Below are 27,163 nucleotides of genomic sequence, written 5' to 3'. Positions count from 1 at the left end.
AAAATGACACTGGAAAATATAAGTATGCTATAACTTAGCTGATTCACTTAAGGATAGACCAGGTATATCTGGTCTAATACTCTGACTTTCTGTATATTTTGTGAATATCCATTATTTTTATAATTAAATGTTACTTTGAATTTTCTATTACTATTTTATTTTATGTAGCTTACCTTTTTTTCCCAGTCATTATTCAGAAATTCTGTACTTTGCTCACATATCTTTTTCAGCTCTGAAATCTGGTTTTCTTTAGTCTCTCTGATAACTTGACAGTCACGTATAAGGGTCTGAACTGTCAAAAATGATAAAACACAGTTAAACCAATTCTACCTACCACATAAGAGCTTGATGATAAAATATAAATATATATATATATATATATATATATATAGTGCACCAGTTAGATAATTCCATTTTTTACCAATCTTCTCAATTCTGTCTTGTTAAAATATCTTACTTTTTCCTCTCTTTTTCTCCATTTTTTTTGCCACCAGTCTTGGTTGAACCCATCATATCTCACCTAGATGGCTTTGACAGCGTGCTGGCCTCAGGTTCACTCCCTCCACTGGGCCCTACTCACTCCTCGTCTCAATTCCAGCATCACCTTCTTTGTGAACCTTCCCCACCCAGACTCCTCATCTTGCAGGACAGAAGGAAACTCCTCTGTGTGCCCAAGGAACTGCATCTATTTCTCCATTAAATCGCTTATTACATTATATGGTATAAAGGTTTCCTTGCCTATGTCCTGAGGAGAAAGATATTTCAACCTTTTATCTACAGAGCATAACAGTGCTGTAGGTAAGTGCTCATAAACAGGTGTCCTGACTAAGGAACCCATTGTCTCACTCCACGCCTGCTGCTAGGTGCTTTAAAATCATTGCCAAGGTTTGTGTTACTAAAATAAAATATGCTTTAATTAGATAAAATATTCCTCTTATAAGTCACTTTTTAAAAATTTCTTTTAAATAAAATCTTTTAAAAATGATTTAAACTGTCACTGATTTAAGCAAAAATTTGCTTAATATATTATGTCATCTGGATGGTAAAATAAAGTCAGCCGTATGTTTGCTTAAATGTGGCATTTTCTTAGCTTACTGAATATGTTTTTACTCACTTCAAGACAACAAAATTTAATTCTGTAACTATGTGTGGCGATGGATGTTAAACTGACTTATTGTGGTGATCATTTCACAATATATGCAGATATCAAGTCACTGTGTTGTACAGCTGAAGCTAATATTATGTATGTCAATTATTCCTCAAAAAAAGATAGCAACATTTTCAAAACATTTACGTGGAAATTTCTTTCACTCTTATATCTCAACTATGTAACAAATGAGGGGAGAAAGAGAAGAATTCAAATTAACCTAATATTAGTCCTTAGCACCTATAACATATTATTTCACAATTCCAAAATTAAACTAAGATCTATTTGCAATTCAAAAGCCTTAAAAAGTATTATCTTTAAACCGTTGGCATATATAAATTGCCTGGTTTAAATCAGGGTAAGAAACAAAAACCTAGAAATAAGTTTAAAATATTTTTGTAGTCATTGATATTTGAAGAAAGAACCTGAAATAATTTCTAAATAAAATGTAAGGCTGGGAATAGCCCTAAAAAGAACCTACTTCATTAAGTAATCTATATGTGTAAGTGCCATCTTAAATTCTAAGGGCGGCACTAGTCTCTCGGATATACTCAAGTCTGGTGATGGTTACAGAATGAGTAAGTTTCATATGGAAACCCCTAAATGAAAACCTTCTCTCCTCTTATTCATCACCTGTATCTTATTCACCAAATTCTTCAAAATTTCTTCTTCAGTCCCTTTCTCAGTATTCCCACTTCCATCATTCATATATTCCGGGTCCTTATCACCTTATACACAAAATTACAGAAGCATGGAAGTATAAACTCTCGGAGGTGGAAGGAACTTCAAGCATTATTTATTCCAACCTCGCCATTTATAATGCATAAACCAAGGCCAGAGACTTCCCAATGCCATATTAGCAGACCCTGAATAGGAGCCTGGGATTGGAGCCTGGTTTCTAATAAATGAGATATTCATTCTCTCTTCTCTTTCTCCCTTCCTTCCTTCCTTCCTTCCTTCCTTCCTTCCTTCCTTCCTTCCTTCCTTCCTTCCTTCCTCCCTCCCTCCCTCCCCCCCTCCCTCCTATAATAGACTGGGAATTGGCCTCACCAGGTGGCATACCCACCGTTACAAGGCTGCTCCTACTGAAACTTGAGGTCCTAAAACTCACCTCTCAAAAATCTTCTCTGTCTCCACAGTATCTACAAGATAAACTTGAAACTTCTAAATCTGAAATTCAAGGTCATGCCTAAGTCATGCCAAGCCAGCTACTTTATCTTTTTCAATCTCTCTCTTAATGTGCAGGATACCCACTCTTGCTAAGTGGTTTTGCAGCATCCTTCCAAAACTTAGCAATACCAGCATTCCTACTGCAGCACGTGGAAATTGTTAAAGTTCTTTTCCACAAAAATGTTTTCAACATGGTCTCTAAGAGCTGCCTGTTGCACTTAGACGTTCTGACCTATAATCACAGTCAATTTAACACTTGATCACATGCTTTCTTTTCCTTCTTAATGAAAGAGTGAATGGGGAATACTTTTAAATGCTTGTTCTGTCAATCACAATACTAGCACATACTACCCGTCATCAATAAATACTTAATGTAATGAATGTCCTCAGACCAAGAGGAATGGTTTCCCTAGACCTCTTTGTGAAAGCCAGTAAATTCTAATCCTATGGCTCACTTATGGCAGCCCAATAAGGAGGCAGAGTTAAGAAGGGGAAGTAGCAGTGACAGACTCTTCCAGTTCCTTAACCAAACAACTAACACACACACACACACACACACACGCACGCACACACACACACACACACACACTCACACACACACAGTTTTCCCTATTCATATGAGAGCTCTCATAAACACATCCACTGATGGAAGCCCACACAAACATTGCCATCTCACACTACAGAGGTCAGAAGTAAAATTGTACTTTGTATAACCACTAAGATAAAACAGAAATATTAAGATTTATGTAAGAATACTACATCACCTTTCTTTTCAAGTTTTCTAACAGTCTCCTCCGTTTCATTTTGTTTCGTTTTGTATAAAATTTTCAATTCGTCTATTTCACTGTTCTTTCGTTCTAAAATCTGCAAATGAATTTTAAATGTTTTAGTATGCTATGTTGTTTGACATACAGAACACATAATTTTTTAAATGAGCACAATATTTTTTGCAAGTCTATCTCAGCTAATCCTACAAAAGATGTAAAAATTATATTTCAGTGCATTGAGAAAGTAGTAAATATGCTAGAATTAATGATTACTGAAAGAGATATGCTATCTGCTTTGAAATTTCATGTATCAATCTTTAAGGAGACTATAAATAATAAACTAGGTGATTCTCTAAAATATAACTCAGAGATTAAACTGTCATAAAGTAGCAGGGAGAAGCCATCACAACGTGACACATGGGGACAGTGCAATCCCCCTCCCCACCGCACTGGAATAGGCACCTCCAGATGAGCACAGCCCTGAATCGTCCCACTGGTGTCTTATCAATTCCATGCACCATAAGAACCCCCTGATGGATGGGAAGATGAGAAGTAATAAGCTTCCTTTATATCTAGCTCTGCTATTGTGAATCAGAAAAATCATCCCAAAATATGTCAAAATTGCATGAATATTTTACATCATGAATTGATACTGTGTCAGAAGTTTTAAAATTTAACAAAATTTAATGATTGTTATATACTTCTAAATACATCTACACCAAAAAAAACCACAAAAAAAACCCCCCACACACAGAGAAATAATAAAATTGTAGGAACATTAGCAAGCTGGGATTAAAAAAAAAAAAATGTGTGCTAACCAACTGGGGGAAAAAATTGAGGTAGGTGTATAATCAGCTAAAAAAAAAAAAATACACAAAAAGTTTATTCACCAATGTCTAATCAACTTTTTCTTAGTGCTTTTATTACCAGCATTTCACTTTACCTTGCATTGTTTTAGTCCCAGCGGTAAGAATGGTTGGTAAATAAGAAAAGGAGCTAGTCTGATCCTAACATCCGTAAAGAAGCAAAAAGGAAAAGAATATAGGCAAATAGATAAAACACTCTGAATATTGTTCCTCCCCAATTCCAGACACGTAGGAAATGCCATTCAAGCAACAAACTGATGACTATACTTTCCAAATATGATATAAGGTCAAGGACTGTATATTTTACCTGCCATTTAAAACTAGTGGTTGGGTGGGGGGACAGGTGGGTGGGTGGACAGATAAGGATCACAAGACCTAGACTATTTCAAATATTCAATATTAATAAAAGAATAAATGGTATATACCCTACCTTCTGAACATCAGCATCATGTTTCTGTTGAAGTTTAAGCTTCTCTTCATGACATTTAGCTTCTATCATTTTGGTTTTCATGTCCAACTTCAAGGAAAATATTTTAAAGGTGTTAATAATTTGCTTTTCCCTTTGGCAAAAATACACAATTAAATTAAAATAACTCTGGATATGAAAGAGAATAATATTTTTCCACTTTTACCCTATAGCTAAAGGTCTAGAAATCATATATATATATCAATGTTGGTATTACTTCCAAGTTAATTAAAAATCTTTCAAATAAATTGTACCTGATGGGTAAGCTGACACTACTAAATACGGATTTATCAATTATCCGGTCTCCAAAAAAGTCATTTTAAAGTGTTATTTTGCTAGTATTTTCACGTTTATTATTTCCTATTTGAGGAAGCCTCTATTAACTGTTTTACTTTTTGCTTTTCTTATATTTATGTGCTCCTTTAAAAATACTTTTCACCAATGTGATAGTTTGAGACTGAACGTCCATAAATATGGCATATTACTGATAAATGCACTTCTCTCTCCTGAAGTCATAGACCCCGATGCCCTACAGACAGTCACTTCATCTCCTTTCAAGCACTCATTAACTCCCAAACTGCTCAAACCAATACCTAATGCACAATGTTTGCAGCAAAGCCAGCGAAACTGTAACCAATACTTGTTGATAATAATATGTGTATCTTTGAATTGAAAGAATAGTAACTGGTTTTAACAACATCATAAAATTGGTTTTCTAAACTATAAAAATATTGGACCACCTGATTCCTACTTTTTAAAACAATATGCACATTAAAGTCTGACAGACCTCATTTATAACTCTAGTTCTAATCCCATCCTATGTAATAAAAGCCCAGCAACCAAATGGCGAAACGATCAGAACGACCAGTCGACCAGTCGCTATGATGTGCACTGACCAACAGGGGGAAGACGCTCAATGCAGGAGCTGCCCCCTGATGGTCAGTGCGCTCCCACAGTCAGAGCCGCCATTCAGCTGACTGGGATGAGCGGCGCTCCCACATCGGGCTGATCCCTGCAGGCCACACTCCCCATCAGTGCACAAATTCCATGCACTGGGCATCTAGTTATGTATTAATTGCTGTCATATTGGGCAAGTCACTCTGTTGAAATTTTATTTTCTCTTCTGCTAATTAAGGATAGCTACCCTTATGAAATGTGAAACATTTAAGTAACTATACTGAGTACGATGTTTGGCGCAAAACCTTCACAAAAGTTTTCTTTTAAAATATTAGGAATATGCTAGCAAAATATTTTCTTTTTTTTTTATTAGTTAAGGTATTACAAATGTGTCCTCATCCCCCCATTAACCCCCAACTTCCCCCCCACCCCCCGCACACTCATGCTCCCATCCCCCTGTTGTCCATGTCCATTGGTTTGGCTTATATACATGTATACAAGTCCTTCGGTTGATCTCTTCCCCTTACCTCCTCCCTCCCCTACTTTCCTTCTGGGGATTGATCGCCTGATCGCTGTTTCTCAGTCTTTGGATCTGTCCCTTTTCATCAGTCTATGTTGTTGAAAAATTTTTAAAATACACTTTATATTTTTAAATTACTGTTTCAAATATACAATGAATTTGAACTTACAGTAAACATGCATGATCACATCAATATACTGAAGTGAAATTTTAAAGTTTTACAAATAAAAATTAATATAAACAATTCATGGTTTTTAAATGTTATGAGTGGTAGAGTGGGAAACAGTCATCCATTTATGCTGCAAAAGGAAAACATTCTAAATCACAGGATGCTTCTTCCACATTTCAGCAGAAAGGGGTCTGGGTGGCCTAAGTCCATGTAAAGATTCTTAATAGAAGATTTCTGGGGACTACTAAAAAGGAATCAAACAAAACTGGGAAGATATAGGAGAATTTATTACCATATCTTTCCATAATACCTTAAAAATGTAACCTCAGACTCAGAGGGTCAGCTCTAAACACCATGTAACTGCTGCTATAACCCACCCACCACCTCCCACCTCAATCTTGGGTTACCAGATTAGGAATAAACACTTGGCACATCTATAATAATAAAAGCATAAAATGCTAATTAGACTGGACAGCCGAACGACCTTCTGGGGATGCAAGGGCCAAAACCCTTGCACAAATTTCATGCATCGGGCCTCTAGTACTTAAGTAATCATTATAATCATTCAGAGAAAGAAGATGAAGGAAGATAGCAAGTTAGCTACTTTGAGGAACAAACCCAAACCCTTGTCACTACAGAGTAGCTCTATGTTTCTGCCTTGTTTCTAAAGTATGATTCATGATAAATCATCAGGACTAGAATATTGAAACAGTCATAGTACAGCATTTAAGATAACACAAGATATAAGAAATAGATATAAATATATATGGACACATGTGTGTCTATATACACATACATATAAGGGTGGGGGCAAAAGTAGGCTTATACTTGTGAATATGCAAAAAAGAGGTTCTTCTTGTATATTGTTTATTAATTATTGTATTATTTTCCATATGAAAAACTCTAAACCTACTTTTGCCCCACCCTGTCTGATTATGTAAAAGACCATAAACAGCCTTGCTTAATTTAGTTTAACACAAAAGGCTGAAATTAAAAGGCTAACTATAACACTTCTAATTTGTTTAAGCTCCAAGTAACTGACCCCAGACAACATTTAAGTTTTCTTTAACTGGGCTCTGAACAGACACTATCAATTTCAGCTTAAGAAACATAGAGATCCACTGCAGGCTATAATGGAGTAACTAATAGTAAACTCACTTCCCTGTTAACAAACATGAAAAGGGCTAAAATAACTGAGGTGACCACTCCCAGGTGTTAGAAAACAGGCGGGTGCAACACTGTCATCCTCACAAGCTGAACCCAATATCATCTGCCTCTCTGCATGGGAACCACTGAGTGCAACAGAGGCCCGCTGCCCTCCTGAACAAGAAGGCAAGGTCAGAGTTCAAGGCAGTTGAAGAAGCTGGAATCTTATATAAAGGGACTAGGGAAGTGGGAACTGCCCAGCAGGATGCCTGCCAGTCCTTAACATAGGTTGGAATGTGTGTGCATTCGGTAGGGTACCGGGCGCATCATCTACGATAATAAAAACGTAATATGCTAATTAGATCAAACAGCCGAACGACCTTCCAGACAAAGTCAGGGCTGCAAGGGCCAAGGCATGCCGCCAAGGCTGAGAGCCGAGCCCCTTGCACAAATTTCGTGCATCGGGCCTCTAGTCTATAATAATACAAGCATGATACGATAATTAGACCAGATGTCCTTCTGGACAAAGCTGGGGCTTCAAGGGAAGCCTGGGCCCCAGGCGCCTGCCCAGGTCCCAGGTGCCTGTCAGTGACTGGAGGGAAGCCAGCCCGGGTCCTGGATGCCAGAGGAAAGCCAGTGCCAGCAGCCAGGAGAAGGAAGGCCTACTCTTACACAAATTTCATGCATAGGGCCTCTAGTTGGGTGAATAACAAAGCAAAGCTGCTACAACAGATGCCACAGAAGAAACAGCGCTGGGAGACACCAAAGGCCCAGCTAGCCAGAGTGGAGATGCCTCCCTAACAACCTGTGAAGATCTGGGCATCCAGATGATGACCAATAATGAATACAGAATGCTTATAAATCAATATACATTCACCACAACCTATTTAAGATAACTTTTCTATGGAAGAGAACAGATAAGTACAAAACCTATACTATTTGGGGATAGAAAGAGTACATTTAATACAGACAGTCACATGAAATGGCTGAAAACATCATAAGCAATAAATTACATATTTATACTCTTGAACTTTAAAATGATAACATCTCTGGGGTCAATGTAAAAATTAGTTTACATATGAAGCCATTAGCACCACAAATTAAATTACCTATGAAATTAGTTAGCAGGAATATGGGTAAAAAACAAGTAAGTTTGGAATGGTAAGAGGAAATTGCATGACCCACGCAGCAATAGAACCTTAACACAGAGTGAGACAGAGGTATAGATGGAAAGATAGGGAAAATGGTACTAGCCACTTAAAGGCAAACATTCTGAAGCAACTAGAGATGCTATTCCAACAAGGACAAACTATATCATGAACCAGCCTCTAAGAAAGCCACACAAGAAAGTCATGGTGGCAGTGCAGCAGCAGTAGCAATAATACTACTAGGAACGTTAGGAGAGGAGCAGTGATGGTATTAATAGCAACAAGTAGTAAGCAGGAGTCAGCAGGAGTCAGTAGTAGTATAGCAAGTACTAGTGGTGGTAGTAGTAGTAACAGCACAGCAGCAGTTATTGGTGAAGCAGTAGCAGGATCAGTAGCAGCAGCAGCAGCAACGAAGAAAAAAACAACACAGAGGAAAACAACAAATACCGGACTGATTATGTACCACATACAAAGCTCTGTTTCCAGCAATTCACATCCATTATTTCATGCAATAATCCTCACAACCTACAGAAGTGGGTCCTTTTACTCTCTCCATTTTACAGATAAGAAAACTGAAGTACAAAGAGGCACCTGCTCAAGGTCACATGGCCAGGAAGGTAGAGAGCCTGGATCCATACTCAGGAGTCTGGGTCCAGCTAATAAATGAAAGCTAAATACTGCTGAGCAGCTTTGTAATACGACAGCTCACCTATTCAACCAGCTCAGTATGTAACTGGAACTCAAACTAAGAAAGGAAGATGCTCTCTAATAAGTCACCTCAGGGTTTTAATAAGCAATGCTTGTCTGGGATAGAAAACCTGGCACCACCGGGAGGGGAGAAGGGACAGGCAGGTGGTCCCAGCATCATTACATTATTCTAAACCACACATACTTGGGTTCCACTTTTATTCCCTAAAGACCTCTTTTGATTTTTTTAAATTAATTAAGGGCTCCTATCTTTTTTCAACCCATTAGGATTTTGCATTGTTTAAAGCCACATTTTACATCAGTAATATTTATTTGATAGATTTTTCATTTTCCCAATTAAGAGTTATGGTCAGAATTTGCTGTTTAAATATTTCAGCTTTCAACATAAAGTATCATTTTTTTCCCTTCTTATTTTTTTAAAATACAGTGGGGCCTTGACTTACGAGTGTCCCGACTAGCGAGTTTTTCGAGATACGAGCCATCTCTAGGCCGATTTTTTGCTTTGAGTTGCGAGCTAAAATTCAGGTTACGAGCCAGCTTCAGATACCCCACCGCTAGTTGGCGCAGCGAACGCCACAGTGAACGCCACAACATCAGCCCAGCATCACGTGTCTCACTCGTTCACTTTAAGATTTGACATACGAGTAATCTGAGTTACGAACTCCGTCACAGAACGAATTAAACTCGTAAGTCAAGGCCCCACTGTATAATTTTTATTGATTTCTGAGAGGAAGGGAGAGGGGAAGAAAGATAGAAATATCAATGATGAGAGAGAATCATTGATTGGCTGCTTCCTGCACACCCCTTACTGGGGATCGAGCCCGCAATTCAGGCATGTGCCCTGACCAGGAATCAAACCAAGACCTCCTGGTTCATAGGTCGATGCTCAACCACTGAGCCATGCTGGCCAGGCTCCCTTCTTATTTTTAATAAAAAGCATTTCAGCAAGTATTCCATACTTTCTACTTCCATTTCTTCCTGTCCCTTCACTTCCTTTGTCCTTTATTAAACTGCAATCTCAAAGGTCACATGACATCATTTTCATTTTTCAGCCAAAGGTCCTTTGATCACCAAATCAAGCACACGTCATCCTCCTGTCTGTAGAAGTTTGCCCTCCGACCATCTCCTTGCTTCCCTTGGCTCTGTGACTTGGCTTGTCTGGTCCTCCACTCACCCTGGGGGAGGTTTCTTACCTCCTCTGCATTGTCCTGTCCTTCTCCCAGCCCCTAAGGCGGCATCTCCCAGGTTTAGTACCATCTTCACACTGTGTAAACATTAGCCTCTGGCGCTTTCATCTGGAGTTGACCCTAATGTCCCGTGGAAATGAATCATAAGTCTCCATTTGTAGGCCTCACATCTTCGGTTCCAGCCGCCTCCCACACAGCTCCAGTAGTATGAGCCTCTCCTACATCGAATTCAACAACCATCTACTATGTACCATGAAGACCCTTACCTGTGACTCCTCACTTTCCCTTACCCTCAGCATCCAACGAGTCCCCCATTCCATCCCAGCTCAGTGCCTCATCTCAGCCCCACTGTCACCACTCCAGTAGTTTTTCGTTCGCCCTCACCCCAGCTATTAAAACCCTCCTCAGTAGCGATTCCTCACTCCAATCCTCTCCCCCCTAATCCATTTGAGACACTACTGTCCAGCTACTTTTCTACAGCACAGCTGCGATACTGTCTCCTGGTCAAGTTTCAGTAGCTCCCTGGGCCCGGGGTTGGCAGCAACATCATCTCTGACTTGGCCACACACTATTCCTTTCCCCTCCCTACACACCAGCCAAGTGGTCTATGGGCTTCAGCAAAACGTGCACTTGGGTTTCCGCTTCCGTGTCTCTTCTGCCTGCTAACATCTCCCACGGGACTCAACCCCTGGCTCAAATGTCACTTCTTCCATGAAATCTCCCTCACACTCCCAGACAAAAGCAACTCTTCCTTCCTCAATACACCTCATAACACTTCTTAGTCAATATTGCCTTACAGGTCAGCTGGTATGGTTCAGTGGTTGAACCAGGAGATCACGGTTCGATTCCCAGTCAGAGGACATGCCTGGTCTGTGGGCTCAATCCCCAGTGTGGGGGGGTGCAGCCGATAAACGATTCTCATTGATGTTTCTCTCTCTCCCCCTCCCTTCCTATCTGAAATCAATAAAAATATATTTAAAATATCACCCTATAGTAGATTTGCACTGTGCTTTCTTTCCTTCTTTCCTAGAACTGAGATAACACCACAGGAATAAAAGGCGTGTATGACAAGCCTTGCGATGACTAGCCTACTGCTAAAGCAAAGGACTGAAACTGGATAGCTTCACTTTCTAGAGGGCATTCCCACAAGCTATTTCTGAGAGAATTAGAATTTCTGAAATTTCTGCTTAGAAAGACTTTAAGAAATGTTATTTACCAAGTCCCCTGGGCCTCCTCATCTCTGAAGTTTGCACTTCAAAGAGTAGCTCTGAGGATGGACATTCCTACTGAATGAATCAAGCTGGTGAATGTGCTCACTTACTTATTATAAAAGCATTTCCTTGGGTTTAAAAATATCCAACTAACAGGATAACTAGTTAAATTTTAGGACTATGACCAATGTCACTGACTCAACCGAATATGCACAAACTTTAAATACAGGGTTTTGGGGTTTTTAAGGAACACAACAATCTATTCACTCGGGTATTCGACATTCACTCCTACAGAAAAATGGATTTCTTATTCAAAATACTACTTTTTACTATTAACAGTTTTGCATGTGCAAATTGTATTTAACATTTGATACTGAATTTAGCAGAAAACAAAATATAATGGCGTAATCACCATTAATAACTTTGTAAGGGAAAATGTACTAAAGTTATTTAGATGGACATCATCTGCACATTTTAAATACCAAGGAACTTCCTTTCGTGTTATTACAAAGATTGAATATTGACCAACTACCTCAATCTTGTCAAAAGGGACAAAATGTACCCAAAAAAGCAGGATTAGAAAATAACTACTAACTGTAAGTTTTCTGATAAGGTATAAAATGTAGCCATTGTAATTTTACTAAAATTTTTTTTGTTTTCCTTTATTTACTGTAACCACGTAGCAATAGAAAGGTCGAAATCATTACTGATGTCAGCCATCTGTACTGCCCAGCAGTTTCCAAAGCATTATCAGCAACACAACCAAATGATGTCTTCGCTTAGTCATACTTTCTTCATATATCCCAACAACCACCCCAGCAAACTGCTGAAGAAACGCTTCGTAAAATCATCCTCACTTTACTCACTTGGATACCTAACTGTTACAATCATCTTTTTGGGGAATTCTGTTAGCTACTAGTCAGAGGAAATTATTATATGTTAGTAATTAAGATTCTATCTTCAGAATATCCTATTCTCAAAATGTTCATCTGTAGTATTTCGTACTGCCGATTGTTATTCACCTTGCTGATTTATAAACACAGCACACACAGAAAAGGCATCTATCTCTCTTGTTATCGTATCCCTGGGGCTTACAGATGTAAGCAGTATTTGCTTCTCTCCTAAAACTTGTCACATTAAGGGTAAGAGTGATAGTTAATATACATGGTGCATGCTGGTTTGTTATTTTTTTCTAATTTTTAAATTTTGTCAAATATCATATACAAAAATAGAGTTTTTATTTTGTTAACTTCTCTGCACTTGCCAGTGTTCATTCACTTTTTTATTTAAATCTCTCCCCTCTTCTCACTTCTCCCATCAACACCTGCATGGTGTATTCCATAACAACAACCTAGCATATTTTCTTTGTGTGCGTGTGCATGTGTGGTGGTTTTTTGTTGTTGTAAATCCTCACCCAAGGATATTTTTTCCCATTTATTTTTAGATAGAGTGGAAGGAAGGGGGAGAGACAGAGAGAGAGAAACATCGATGTGAGAGAGACATATCAATTGGCTGCCTCCTGCATGTGCCCGAGCCTGCAACTGAGATATGTGCCCCTGACTGGAATCAAACCTGAGATCCCTCAGCCTGCAGACTGACGCTCTATCTACTTAGCCAAACTGGCCAGGGCCAACCTAGCATATTTTCATGTCTTCTGCCATGCTCCCAGAATCATACACAAACGTGAGCAGGAATGCCACCAACAAATATGAGCAGGGCAGATGGCTGTATCATGACCGTGTGACTAGGTATGGTCAAGGAGAATGATAGGGTAGAAATGATTCTGGACATTTTAAAAAACAAAGTGGCTTTCTCTCTGTGCTCTTCCTTCCTGAAGGGTGGCACTTAAAGACAAGGTATTGGAGAGCAACCTACACCTCAGACCAGAGACTGACGCTGTATGCTGAGGATGGTGGAACTTCCCCACTAGTCCGGGTCCACAGTGACATCACTGAGCACAGCACTCCCTACACACTCTGGATTGTTATGTGAGAGCTAAATAAATGCTCTTCTTCAAATCACTACACCCTTAGCAATACATAGTTTTTATATTATGAATGTTTTGCATGCAAAAAATATTTTCTGCATCTTGCTCTCTCTCTGAACACGCACTACCTCATGGAACTCTCTCAAAAAATACCTGCTATAGTTTTATTCACTCTTTTTCATTGCTGTCAATTATTTCTTAATGAGGAGAAAATAAAATTTATTCAACCATTCCCCTTAATGAATATTCACTTTATTTCCAGTGCTTTTTCACTACAAATAAAGCCACACAAAAATATTGTCTACATGCATCCTACAACTAGGCTTTGATTTCTACAGGATGGATTCTCAGAAGACATGCAGATGAGTCAGTGGTAGATATACCTTCATAGACTTTGCCCTCTATTAAAGGTAGATTCACATTTCTACCAGAAGAATAGATATCCATTACTACTCTAATTTGCATTTCCCTGAACACTACCCTGTCTTAGCTCCTTTCAGATGTTTTGGGGCCACATGAATATGTTTTTCTGTGAAATGGCCTTTCACAATTTGATCCATGTTTTGTCTATCAATCAGTAAGACCTCCTGGTATGCTGTACACATTCATAGAGTCTGTCCCTAATATTTCCCCAAAATCTATGACTTTCCTATTGATCTTGTTTATAACATACTTTACCATACAAAACCTTTTATTTCAGTTGGTTAAATATTTCTATAATTTTCTTTATAGTTTCTGGATTTGGAAAGGTTGAGGGTTAGAAAGGTCTTCCAATTCCTAGATTTTTTTTGGCAAGATTTTTGTGTTGTTTTGAAACTTTTTGATTGGGAATTTGTAGGTAAGTTTTTTTGTTTGTTTGTTTTTGTTTTTTTTTTAATATATTTTATTGATTTTTTTACAGAGAGGAAGGGAGAGAGATAGAGAGTTAGAAACATCGATGAGAGAGAAACATCGATCAGCTGCCTCCTGCACATCTCCTACTGGGGATATGCCCGCAACCCAGGTACATGCCCTTGACCGGAATCGAACCTGGGACCTTTCAGTCCGCAGGCCGACGCTCTATCCACTGAGCCAAACCGGTTTCGGCTGTAGGTAAGTTTTTAGTACATCCAAAATTCATGTTTGTTTTTGTTTTTAGAGGATGAAGATCCAGTTTTACTTTCTCCAGGTAAATGAAAAGTTATACCAGCATCATTTATTAAATGTCTTTTCTCAATGTATTAATAAACTTGGTTATTAAATTTTTTTTACTGGGACTTATTTCTTATAATGTCCTTTTGGTTTTGCTGTCAGGGTCTCCCCCATAAAATGAGTCAAGAAGCATTCCCTTCTCTATGATCTCAAAAAGTATCTGTAATATTGGAATTAGTTCTTCCTTAAATAAATTATATAAATATGCACTTATAAAGGGAAGCAGGACACAAAAGAATATATAAAATTTAGTTCTAGTTATATGAAGTTCAAAATCTACTACAATAAAAATATTTTCATTTTTAAGGATGCAGGAATTGGTGGTAAAATCAACTTTAAAAACAAAGGAGGGAAATTATCATCAGAAAAATCAGAATTGTAGTCACTTCTAGGGAAGATTGAAGAGAGTTATGATGGGGAGGGCCAGACAGCAAACTTTTGGGATATTGGCCATGGTCTAATCCTTGCCTGTTTACAATGGTATTCCTTGGTATAATTATTTATTATATGTTGTGAGATTTTGTATATCTGAATGCTACATTCACAACTGTTTTAAAATATCAGTTCTTTCATTTATTATGTCAATGACTATGGATTTAATTATCTTGGATTTATTTAAATTATGATTTAAAATAAAGGGGAAAAATGCCTACTTGGCATTACACGCAAGAAAGAAGCAACATCCCTTCTAAGGCAATAGGTAGGAACATTCAATATGGGTGGTGCGGTTCAAAGGAAATGTTCTATTTTATTTCACAAAAGAGCAATTTCTACCATCTGCTCTCTAAAAACTGATGGTTGCTCTGAAAATTTATCTCCCTCATTGTGTTGTCTCTTCTTGCACTTTCAGTGACAACAGTTTTCCAAACATCTTAATCTATGTCAGAAATCTTTTTAAGGATACTAAAAAAAAACCAACCCACTGCTTGATGACGCTCAGTGTCACACATCCTGTGATGTGGCTATCACAGGAAATGTGTCACCAATTACAAAGGCAAACAAGTCAAAGTATGTTTGTGAGTGTAGACTAGAGTTAAAATAAAGGATGGCTATCACTGAGCATATGTTTTCTCACAATGCCGCAAATAAACTGAAAATGTAAAGAACATCTTAAAATATTTTGTAGGTGTATTTTTAGCCACCAAAACAAAACTACTATAATTCTTTAACCCTAATAAAATAATACTGCAAATATTACCCATTTAACATCTATGTATTTTCCACACAATTATAAACTTTAAGTGGATGTTGTATTTTATAAAGTTTGATTTCTAAAGGTTAACTATTTTAGGACTCTAAAATTTCAACAGAATTAAATCCTTTACTAACTGCTTCATGATCCAGATAAATTCTGTAAGGTATTATTCATTACTCCAAAGAAATATTTGGAGATGCATATAAAGACAGAGATATAAAGATATTCTTCCCAGAGGTATTTATGTTATTGAAAATTATAAACAATCTCAATACCTAACAATAGGAATAAGTTCACATAAGTAGGCGTATATCCATAATCTATATATATAAAAGCCTAAGCAACCAAATGACCAGTCGACTGGTCGCTATGACACACACTGATCACCAGGGGATGCTCAACGCACAGGATCGGGCTCCCTCCTGTTTGGAACAAGCCTGCAGGGATCAGGCTCCCTCCTGTCTGGATCGGGCCTGAGGGGATCAGGCTCCCTCCTGTCTGGATCTGACCTGCAGGGATCAGGCCAAAACCGGCTATCCAACATTCCCTGAGGGGATCGGGCCAAAACCAGCTATCCGACATTCCCTGAAGGGTCCTGGATTGCAAGAGGGCGCAGGCCAGGCTGAGGGACCCCACCAGTGCACGAAATTCATGCACCAGGCCTCTAGTATGAAATATAATATAGACATTAAAAAAAGATGCTTGGGAACAATATTTAATAGAATGAGAAATACTTGAAATATATAAAACTATATATATGCATATATATATACACACACACACACACACACACACACACACACATATATATATATCTCTCAAATTTTTAAGAAAAAATATTTTAAGGACACAATGAAAATCTAAAAGATAATACAATAACATTTTACCACTGTTTTTATTTCCAGGTGTTAATTTTATACGTGATTTTATTCCCTTCTTTACATATGTCTATAATTTCCAAAATTTCTTCAATAAAAATCCACATAAGCTATTTTAAACTCATAAATACTACTTTAAAAGAAAGTAGAAACTAAGATAGTTCACACATTGAAGACACTCAACATATACTTTCAAATATTTTAGGATGAAGAAAACATTTTTTCAAATAAGTCAGAAATGACTATGTAATTGCACAAGGGTTATTTTAGCCAAAATGTACACAGACTGTATTTTAAGATATAGAGTAAGTTGATGTTTACATGCAAACTTCTCAATGATGTTAAAATATTTTTATAGTATGCCAAAAAGAAAAACAAAAACATAAGGGTGTGGAAAAAATAAAACCACACACATTTAAAAAGAATCTCTGATGCAACACATGGTAACTGTAAATATTTTTTCTTTCAACACATATGTGGGTAGCATTGGTATGCTTACCCCTGACCCAAAATGTCATCATAGAGATATTATTACATGAAAGACCAAAAATATTTCAAAAAGCCACCACTTCCTTTCAATTATTTTATTTATTCTATGATAAACAGCCTCAACAGTAAAAAATAATACAAAATAAAAGGAAAAATGGTTGGAAATGACTTGGAATGACTTGCAAAAATAATTGACAGTTATTGAAAAGGAAGAAATTCATATCAAGAGCTCAAAAGGAGGTGCATCTGAATATAAGAAGTATTACCCTCAAAAAAGATTTTTAAAATATAATTTCTTTTTATTTCAGCATATTTTTTTGAACACTAGGATTGCATTACAGAAAAAAGCATGCTGCATGCCTTAAATTGGAGCTACAAAACAACAGACAGAATATTACTGAGTTGAAACCTATATAATTTGATTAGCCAATGTCACCCCATATAAATTCAATAAGAAAAGAATATTACTGAGATCAGCAGTAATTATACCAAGTAGACTTTTTTTTAAAAGAGCCCTCTTCCTCCACCACCAACAAAAAAAATAAGCTTTTATGTTCATGATATTGTTTTAAATATCTAAGAAAAAAGTCAATGCTTTTTGTGATAGTTTATAAATAGAGTGGTAAGAAAACTTTATAAGTTGAAAATAACCAAATTGAAATTAAATTTGAGAAATTCTTAAAAGTATCCATGCCTAGCTGGAGTGGCTCAGTGGTTGAGTGTCCAACTATGAACCTATAACTGGGAATCGTCACAGTTAGATTCCCAGTCATGGCACATGCCCAGGTTGCAGGCTCAGTCCCCAGTGGAGGGCATGCAGAAGGCAGCCAGTTGGTCAATGATTCTCTCTCATCATTGATGTTTCTATCTCTCTCTCCCTCTCCCTTCCTCTCTGAAATCAATAAAAAAAAATTTTTTTTTAAAAAATAGAAAGACAAACCCTGCCTACCCTACATCATTACTTCATCTGTGTACCAAAGACAACCTTTTCCTACCATGCATCATTATTCTAACTAAACCTGAAACCTCATATTATACAAAATATAAAAATAGTGTCAATAATTAGGCATATAAATTATGTCAGTCCTACCTCTTTCTCATGCATTCGAGAGAGTAAATGATCCTCATGGAAACTGCTGGATTTTCTCAGGCTGAATTTTGGAGTCATCTGTTGAATGAGTACAAGTTATTCAATACTTTTTCAGGCATGGTTTATCCTAAACACCCAACTAAACTTCTAAATTGCCTAAAGTTCATGCCAAAATGATGCCAATACTGGAGAAAAAAAATCATTTATCCACTTCCAAGTGATAGGATTCATAAGACAATTATGCTTTATAATGTGGACCTAGACTATTTTCTGTAAATGACTTGATTATTTTATTTAAAAATATCTGTCCATAGGAAAAGTTCAAGGGAATTCTCACCTACCAGAGAAACCGGGATAGGCTTCTGTCTCAGGTACCGAGGATTTTCTATCTGAAATTTTAAAAATAAGGACTTATCAATTTTTGAGCTTTAATTATTATTTGATAAAATATAGAATTAAGCTGCTTTATGAAATTGTTTTCTATATGTCTTAATTACTTAGCTTGTTTTTTAGAATGGCTATTGAATAATCCATTTTTAGTGGCCCACTAACAAATGAAATATAAAACAAAACCTCTGCAGACACAATTGTACTTTCATGATCCTCTTGCGGCCTATATTTTTGAATAGTCTCAATATTGTCAAAATGCCAATTCTCATTAACTTGATGAAGTGACCAAGTTTACCCAAACCAATATCTAAGTAGGGTTTTTTGAAAACTTAAGAAGCTTATTATAAAATGTGCATAAATAAATAAAGGGACAAGAAGGAAGACAAACCTGAAGAAAAAGATCAAGGTGGTGTGACATAAGAAAACTACAACAATGAAGATAAGTCAATGGAACTAGGAAGTACCAGAAACTCAAATACATATGAGCATATTATTCATGAAAGATATAGCATTGCAAATTATTGAGAAAATTAGGATGTGTTCAACAAGTGGAAGAAAATAAGATCAGATCCCTTCCTCACACCATATATAATAAATTTCCAATGGATTAAATACTTATAATTAAAAGCAGAACTTTCAGAAGACGATCTAGAAGATGACTTTATGGGGCTTTGTAATAGAGAAGATTTCTTTAAAAAGAAACCAAAAAAAGCATAAGCAAAAAAATTTAATAAATTTGACCATTTTAAATAAGAACTTATCTCCAAAAAATATCTCATAAATAAAATGAAAAGAGAAGCCATAAATTAGGAGAAGATGTTTGCATGAATGCTTTGTCTCTAAAATGTATAAAGAAGGTATTTAAAATTTTAAAAAGAACAACCCATTAGGAAAAAAATGGGAAAAACTCGAGACACGTTTCACTGATGAAGAAATTTGAATGACTAACAAACATGAAAATATGCTCAATCTGTTTATTTTAAAAAATGTAAAGTAATACCACAATGTGATGGTATTTTACCACCACCAGATTGGCATACATTAAAAATTTGACAATTAGAGTGTTCCAGATGTGGAGCACTTCCAGTGGGTGTATGAATGAGTATATTTACTTTGGGGAACATTCATTAAGTAAAGACAATAAAATCCACTGAAATATCATACCAGAGAAAGAGGCATATTCTTTAGCAAATAACACTGTACTATATATAGTTGGCTGTTTTAAAAATAGAGGCAGCAAAGGTTCAGCAGGCAGCAAAGTGCACTCGATAAGTATTTATTGTTTGAAGGTGTACATATGAAAAATAACTAACTATTCTCTATTTTCAGAATAGAGAAAACCCGCATAGAAAGTAAGTTCTTCAAAGACACGCGTAAATCTGAAAATACATAACCTCTAATTCATGAAGGAGAATTAAATTTAAGGGGAAAAATAAAGGAAGAAGAAAGCAGGGAATTCTCAAAGATGTTCAAGCTCTAATTAAGCTTAAAATTTAAAACCAAAAGCCAAGAAAACCATTTGTGACTTATTTTTACTCCACTCTACATTTACAAGCAGGATACAAAATACTGGTTTAGCTGACTACAATGTGGCCTTTCAACTACGCAGTAACTCCTAATTCATGTTCTTCATCTTTAAAAGCCATTAAACACGGAAGTTAAGGACTCACTCTGTTATCATAAATTTCATTTTTCCAATGGACCAAGAAAACAGAAAAAAATAAAAAGAGAAAATTTATTCTACTATTTAAAAGCAACAACAAATACTGTGAACAAGGACAAATCTGTTGTTGTTATTCATTCACAATACACTGAGTTTGTCTCATGACCACTTTTAATATGTAATGAGAATTATTCATAGCAATGCATGTTCTTGAGTCTATTTGGGAAAAAGAGCACTCTACTTTTATAACAGCAGCCAGATGTGCTTTGAAGTTAAATGTTCCCACTTTGTAATCCACAGCAACAGGGACTTGAAGCAATCTGTAAACAGTCTTAACATTTACTTCTTCATGCTCTTTTAGAAAACTTCTTGTTCTCTCATAATACCTCAAGAAAGAACACCACAATAAAGAGTGTCCAAAATGGGAGATAAAAAGGACTTACGTGAAATACTAAAGTCTAACAAAATATTATACAGAAAGCAAAGCTAAAAATAATTAAGTTCCAATAGCATGAGTAAACCACATGACCGAACATTTCTTGGTTAAGAAGCAAACAGAATCACAATAATAAAATATAGAATAAGTTAAACTAAACATAAGAACAGACATCTGAATGCTCTCTAATCAAAGCTGGCTTTGACGTTTTATTTTGTTTAGTTCTTTAGCAGATTCATTTGTTTGGTTACAAAGGGTTCTGTCAATTTGATCCTTCAAATTATTCGCGATTTGGTCAAACTCACCAAATACCCCTTTACAAACTAATGTTAATCAAATAGAGATGTGTATGGTTCCAGAAAAATAGAAAGACATTTTATATGGTATTTTGGCTGTCTTAGAGGAAAGGACATTAACAGAATAGATACAACACCCCCTAAAACAAATGTTTTTAAGTCACAGCATCAGTCAGAAAAGCTGCCAAAACTCTTGCATAAAATAAGCTCATTCCTCAATGTTAAATCAATTACGCTCCAAAATAATGTTTTTTAAGTCAATATTCTGGAATTTGGAGAACATTTTTCACAGAAATAATACTACAAATTGAGGCTCATTCATTGGTTTACTCACATTTCAACAAACATTTAATGAGCACAAATAAAATACAAATATCAAGACACAGTCCATTGACACAAGGAAAAGCTAAATAAGCCAAAGAACAGAACAGAAACAGACATGTCCTGTCACCTGATTTATGAGACAAATAATACTACAGTGCAACTGGAAAAGAATAGTCTTCTCAATAAATGGAACTGTTCAAGTGACAAAAACAAATCTTAACTCTATATCTTACAATATACAATACTATCTCCAGATGGTATGTAGATCTAAATAGAAAAAATAAAATAACAGTGCTACTAGAAGAAAACATAGGAGAATATCTCCAGGACCTTAAGATAGTCAAAGATCTTATAGAACCCAAAGAGCACTAAATATAAAATGATAAGATGAGAAAATGAACTGCATTAAAATTTTAAGTTTCTATTATCAAAGACACCAGAAAGAGAATGAAGAAAAGCAACAAAGTGAAAGAAAATATTTATAACACTATATTCCAAAAGGACTCTAATCCAGGATAGATACAAAGTTCATACATATTGATAAGAAAAAGGCTGACAACTCAACAGGAAAATTGGCAAAGCCTAAAATAGACACTTCAGTCTGAGAGACTATCCAAACTGTCAATAAACATATTAAAAAGCATCTAACTTTGTAAGTCATCAGAAAATGCGTGTTAAAAAACACAAAATGCAATGTCAGTAACCACTCTTGAGAATCCTATCTAATAAAGAAGGAATATGCAAATTGACCACCACACCATCACAAAGATGGTGGCGCCCATAGGCACAAGATAGTGGCACCCAGTCTCTCAGCCCCGCCAGAGTCCCCCAGTCCTTTCAGCCCTGCTGGGGGTGGCAGCCAAGGGGGCAGCAGGCACATGTTGTGGCCGGATCCACCCTCAGCCCCCCAGCCACCCAGGGCCAGCCCAAGGCACAGGCAAGCCTCAGATGTCGGCTGCCCAACTGACGTCCGAGGCACAGGCAAGCCTCGGATGTCGGCTGCCCAGCCACCCTGGGCCACCTGAGGCTCAAGTAACCAGGGCCGGCTGAGGCTTGTGCTGCCAGCAGTGGCAGCAGCAGAGGTGTGATGGGGGCATCACCTTCCCCTGATGGCCGGGTCGCCTCTCGCCCCTGAGGGCTTCTGGACTGTGAGCAGGCCGGGCTGAGGGACTCCCCATCCAGTGCATGAATTTTCATGCACCAGGCCTATAATCTATATATAGAAAAGGCTAATATGCAAAGTCTCCCTGCGGGAGTTCGACTGGGAGTTTTATCACTCACTATGACGTGCGCTGACCAAAAGGGGGTGGCATGGAACAAAGGAAGGCCCTGGCCGGGAGCCAGCAGCTGGGAAAGGGAGGCCCCGGCTGGCAGCCGGAAGGCCCCGATCGGCCCTGATCGCCGGCCAGGCCAAGGGACTGTACCTGTGCATGGGTTTCATGCACTGGGCCTCTAGTAGCTACATATTTTTAATTAAAAATAATTAACTGGCACACAACTGGCATGGCTCAGTGGTTGACCATCAATCTATGAACCAGGAGGTCATGGTTTGATTACCAGTCAGGGCACATTCCCTAGGTTGCTGGCTCAATCCATAGTGTGGGGCATGCAGGAGGCAACCGATCAATGATTCTCTCTCATCATTGATGTTTCTATCTCTCTCTCTCCCTCTCCCTTCCTTTCTGAAATGAATAAAAATATATATTTTTAAAAATAATAATAATTAACTGATGACACCAAGTACTGAATAGGAACTGACACACACTGCTGATGAGGATCAAAGTGGCACAAGCATTCTAGAAAACGATTTGGCAGTATCTACTGTATCAAATGGCTTTTTGCCGCATAACAGATCACTCAAACCTTTGTGGCTTCAAACTGCAACCACTGGATTTAGCTCCCAATTCTGTGGGTTGGCACCTTGGGCAGCCCCTCCACTGGACGGCTCATCTCACTAGAGTGACAGCAGCCCTGGGTGACCAATTAGAACAGTTCTCAGTGGCCACAGTGACAAAGGCACAGTGAGTAGAATCGCCAGGCCTCCCACATTCCTCCCAGAGAGAGTAAGGGAGCATCTCCAGTTGCTGGTGCCGTGCAGGTGCTCCCTTGACCACAATGGGGTGGTTCACCCTATATGATAGACCCTGGGGTGCTGTCCATCTCCCAGAACTCCCTGAGGGATCTAGAGAAGACACTCCTGCTGACCTCACCCTGCTCCTTCCCCCCACTTCCTGTCCTGAGAGCTCTCCCTGCACAAAAGCCCCATCCTGGGTCCTGGTCTCCCAGCTGTGCTTCCAGGGACCTAGGGGGTCCACTCAGAGTCCTCGCTGTTCCTTTGCTCCTGGTGGGAGTGAGGCTCTGCAGTCAGCGCAGGACCCAGGATGGGAACTGGGATGAAAAGCCCAAGAAAGTCCTCCCTATGGCCCCTCACCCCATCCTCAGAAATAAGATTTATATAAAGAGAGTTACGCATGAAACATATATAATAAAATATATTAACAAAGCAAGAAAGCTTTCCAAAAACTAAAGGTTAAAAAGGTTAACGAGTAAGAAAAAATAATACAGGAGGAAAATTTTAATTGCTAGTCTTAGTATATAAATCTCTACTTGAAATACGTATTCCTAGAAAAAAATATTAACACACTCCTGGAAAAAGAAAGAATAATGGTATTTTTAACATAAACTAGAAAATTCAAATTCCAGAACTTCTAATGCATCAAAATGAAGGTATTGACAGTCACACTAGAAATATAAAAAACTTACCTTTGTATAGAGCACAAAAATTAACCAGCTATTAACTGATCATTCAAAAGAAGAAAGGAAAAAACATTCGGTGGCACATTCTCATACAAACTAAAACCAAAGCAAAATCTAAGCCTTTAATACACTGGACACTTGAATTATTCTACTGTGATCAAGAGATACATAGCTCAGCCTGATTAATGCATGTATGTTATAAATATATAAAAATACAAGACTTTCATATTTTATACTGTTAGTGCATTCTTTGAACAATAAAAATGTGAAACAAAACCCCAAGCAGGCCTAGTTTTAAGGCATTACCTCAAAATATTTTAGATGCTTTCTTTTCATTTTATTATACATTGAAAATTTTAATCCTCCGAACAGTTAGTAGTAAGTAATTGTGAGAAGTCTTCCATGTGCTAAGAAATGTACATCAGAAGTTTCAAATAGCTGAGGGCAAAGGCAAGTTTAAAAAGCTCAGAATTTTGTTTTTCACTTTGATTTTGCCTTCTGGCAAAAAGAATTTGTCTTTCAGAGGGATTTCCTGTGCTCTTCTCCCATGCTGGTAACTTAGACCACTTCTCCAACACCCTCAAACATGAAAATGTTTTTCTTTTGACTATTCCCCTCTTGATTGATTCTGCTTCTCCCTTCTCTGTCATTAATGTACTCCAAAATCACTGAGATTCATGTAGCTTAAATTCTTATCCCTTTCCCTGCCCTCCAATCATGGCCACTGCCTGAGCCAAGCATCCTCACTTGTGCTCCCACCCAGACTCCTCACTTTAAAGACGACGGCTGTTCAGCCTCCAGGTACAACTGCCTTTCTAACAGAGTGACTAAGACAGAAGACTCCCGCCCTGAGTCTCATGAAGCTCCAAACTTTGAACTCCCCAATTAATCGTACCATCTCTTCCAACTCCATGAGTCTAAAACAAGCTTTTAAACCCCTAAACTGGATTCTCCCATTGGACAATCAACTAACTGATGAAGAGCCAACATTCCCATTTCCTGAAACCTTTGGGTGCCCTTCTTTGCAGCCTACCAGTCACTAAGCATCCTGTATTTTCTGTGCAACGGGCTTCCTTCCTGCACTTTCCATCTCCACTGAAGTCACACTAATGTATTGTTCATTGCGAACACCTACAAGATGATTGGTTCCCTCTCTCCATTTCTACTCACATCCACCATAACCTTCATAATGCCACCTAGTTGATTTTCCTAAAGCACATTAAGCCCATCATTAGAAAGAAGGGTTTGGGTTTTTAAAAAATAATAATCCCTAATGTCAGTAAGAAATGAGAGAAATAGAAAGTCCCATACACTGCTGGTTGGAAAATAAATTGGTGTACCCCTTCTGGACCTAAGAAAGCAACTGAATATGTACAAAATGACTCTTGTAAGTAATTTTAGTGCAGTATTACTTATATTAGCAACAAACAGGGAGCAACCTGAATGTCCAAAAATAATTGAGTGCTTAAATAAGTTATGGAATATCCATCCAAAAGAAAAATTAGTGCTACCATTAAGATTCATGTTTACAGAACTATTATAAACTTAAACCAAATTTAAAATAGCACATAATAAAATAGTATTTAAATATAACCGCAATTTTGTTGAAATTTTAATTTTATAAACACACAGAATAAAGGATATATACATAAAACAAATGTTACATCTCTTAGTATTATGATTTTAAAACAGTTTACTCCTCTCATTTTCTGTATTTTTCAAATGTTCAAATTACAAATTATTTTTATAGTAAACAAGCATGGAAAAAATTGTTTTAAACTCCTTTTTATTTCTTCAAAGCATTTTAACAGCATAAATGTAAAATGGAATGTAAGGGGGTGTGATAGAAATAAACCTCCTGCCAGTGTGGCTCAGTGGTTGAGCACTGACCAATAAACCAGGAGGTGAGGGTTCAATTCCCTGTCAGAGCACATGCTCAGATTGCGGGCTCAATCCCAGCAGGAGGCAGACGATTGATGATTCTCTCTTATCATTGATGTTTCTATCTCTTTCTCTCTCTCTCTTCCTCTCTGAAATCAATAAAAATTATTTTAAAAATAAAATAAACCTCCTGGGCTTACTATTGCCTTAAACATAAATGCTAAACTTCTCAATTTAGCATTCAGAACTCCCATGCAATCCAGCTGCTAACGTTGCTCCCCAACCCCCACACACACCCTAGGATCTAGTCATGACAGATCACTTACCCAGCACTCGTTCTTCATGCTCTGTCCTCCCCACCCATCCAAGTACATTCATGCTCCCAGCCTTTGGATCTGAAAACTGCGGTTCATGATGGTGGCTCATCCAATGAAGGCTCCCTGACATTTTTTTTCAACCCAAATACCCTTGCTTCTCCAACACCTCCCTTCCCTCCCCTCCACCTCAATATTCTTCTATCTAACTCATTTGGTATTTTATCATTTATTTTTTAATTTATCTTAAATTATTATTTTACTATTTATGTGTATGTCTCATTTCCCCAACAAAAAAGGCAGCTGGTCAGGGGCAGACTATGTGATGCTTGTTTGGAATGTTATTTCTCTTTCCTGCACTCACAGTCCTTCTCAGTGTTAACATAGTACTTGACATCTAACATACAATACTAGTCACTGAATAGAATTAAATTAGTTCAGATGTTTTTTCAAATACTATGATTCCGCCACATGAATATACATACATAAAACAAATACTTGTTTTACCCCAAGATTCCAACTATTAAGGCGAGCTTCAATGTCGCTGTCATCCAAAGAAACAGCAGATTTTTTCAATTGAACTTCCTGAAATACAAAAGAGAAAAAGAAGGGATGAAGGAAAGAGGGAAGGAGGGAAGAAATAAAAGAGAAAAGGAAGAAGGTAAATAAGGGAGGGAGAGCAGGGAAAAGGGAGGAGGAAGACGGACAAAATGTGCCATTCAGAGCAGTGAGAACTTTGTGAGCTTTTCTGGTAGTGCTATATTGCCTCAGAGGAAAGGGTTATGTTACAATTGAGCTGGTTTTCAGTTCTAAGTAATGACTGTTTATTACATCTGCTTAGGGCTATGAGATGCCTTCACAATATATTCA

General features: G+C 37.5%; 1 protein-coding gene across 1 annotated transcript in view; it reads right to left on the bottom strand.

The window, feature by feature from the left end:
* CEP112 (centrosomal protein 112) overlaps positions 1 to 27,163 on the bottom strand; it is a 296,754-nt gene that overhangs the window by 235,520 nt on the left and 34,071 nt on the right. Inside the window, exons 6-11 of the mRNA XM_081109907.1 lie at positions 26,801 to 26,878; positions 18,574 to 18,621; positions 18,233 to 18,310; positions 4,381 to 4,467; positions 3,082 to 3,181; positions 174 to 292 (exon numbers count right to left, since the gene is read on the bottom strand). Of these exons, the coding sequence (XP_080966033.1) occupies positions 174 to 292; positions 3,082 to 3,181; positions 4,381 to 4,467; positions 18,233 to 18,310; positions 18,574 to 18,621; positions 26,801 to 26,878 (510 nt within the window). The remainder of the gene's footprint in view (positions 1 to 173; positions 293 to 3,081; positions 3,182 to 4,380; positions 4,468 to 18,232; positions 18,311 to 18,573; positions 18,622 to 26,800; positions 26,879 to 27,163) is intronic.

Source organism: Myotis nattereri (assembly GCF_964212035.1).
Source record: "Myotis nattereri genome assembly, chromosome: 16".
NCBI lineage: Eukaryota > Metazoa > Chordata > Mammalia > Chiroptera > Vespertilionidae > Myotis > Myotis nattereri.
Note: the sequence above shows the minus strand (reverse complement) of the source record. Positions and strands in the feature narration are given on the sequence as shown.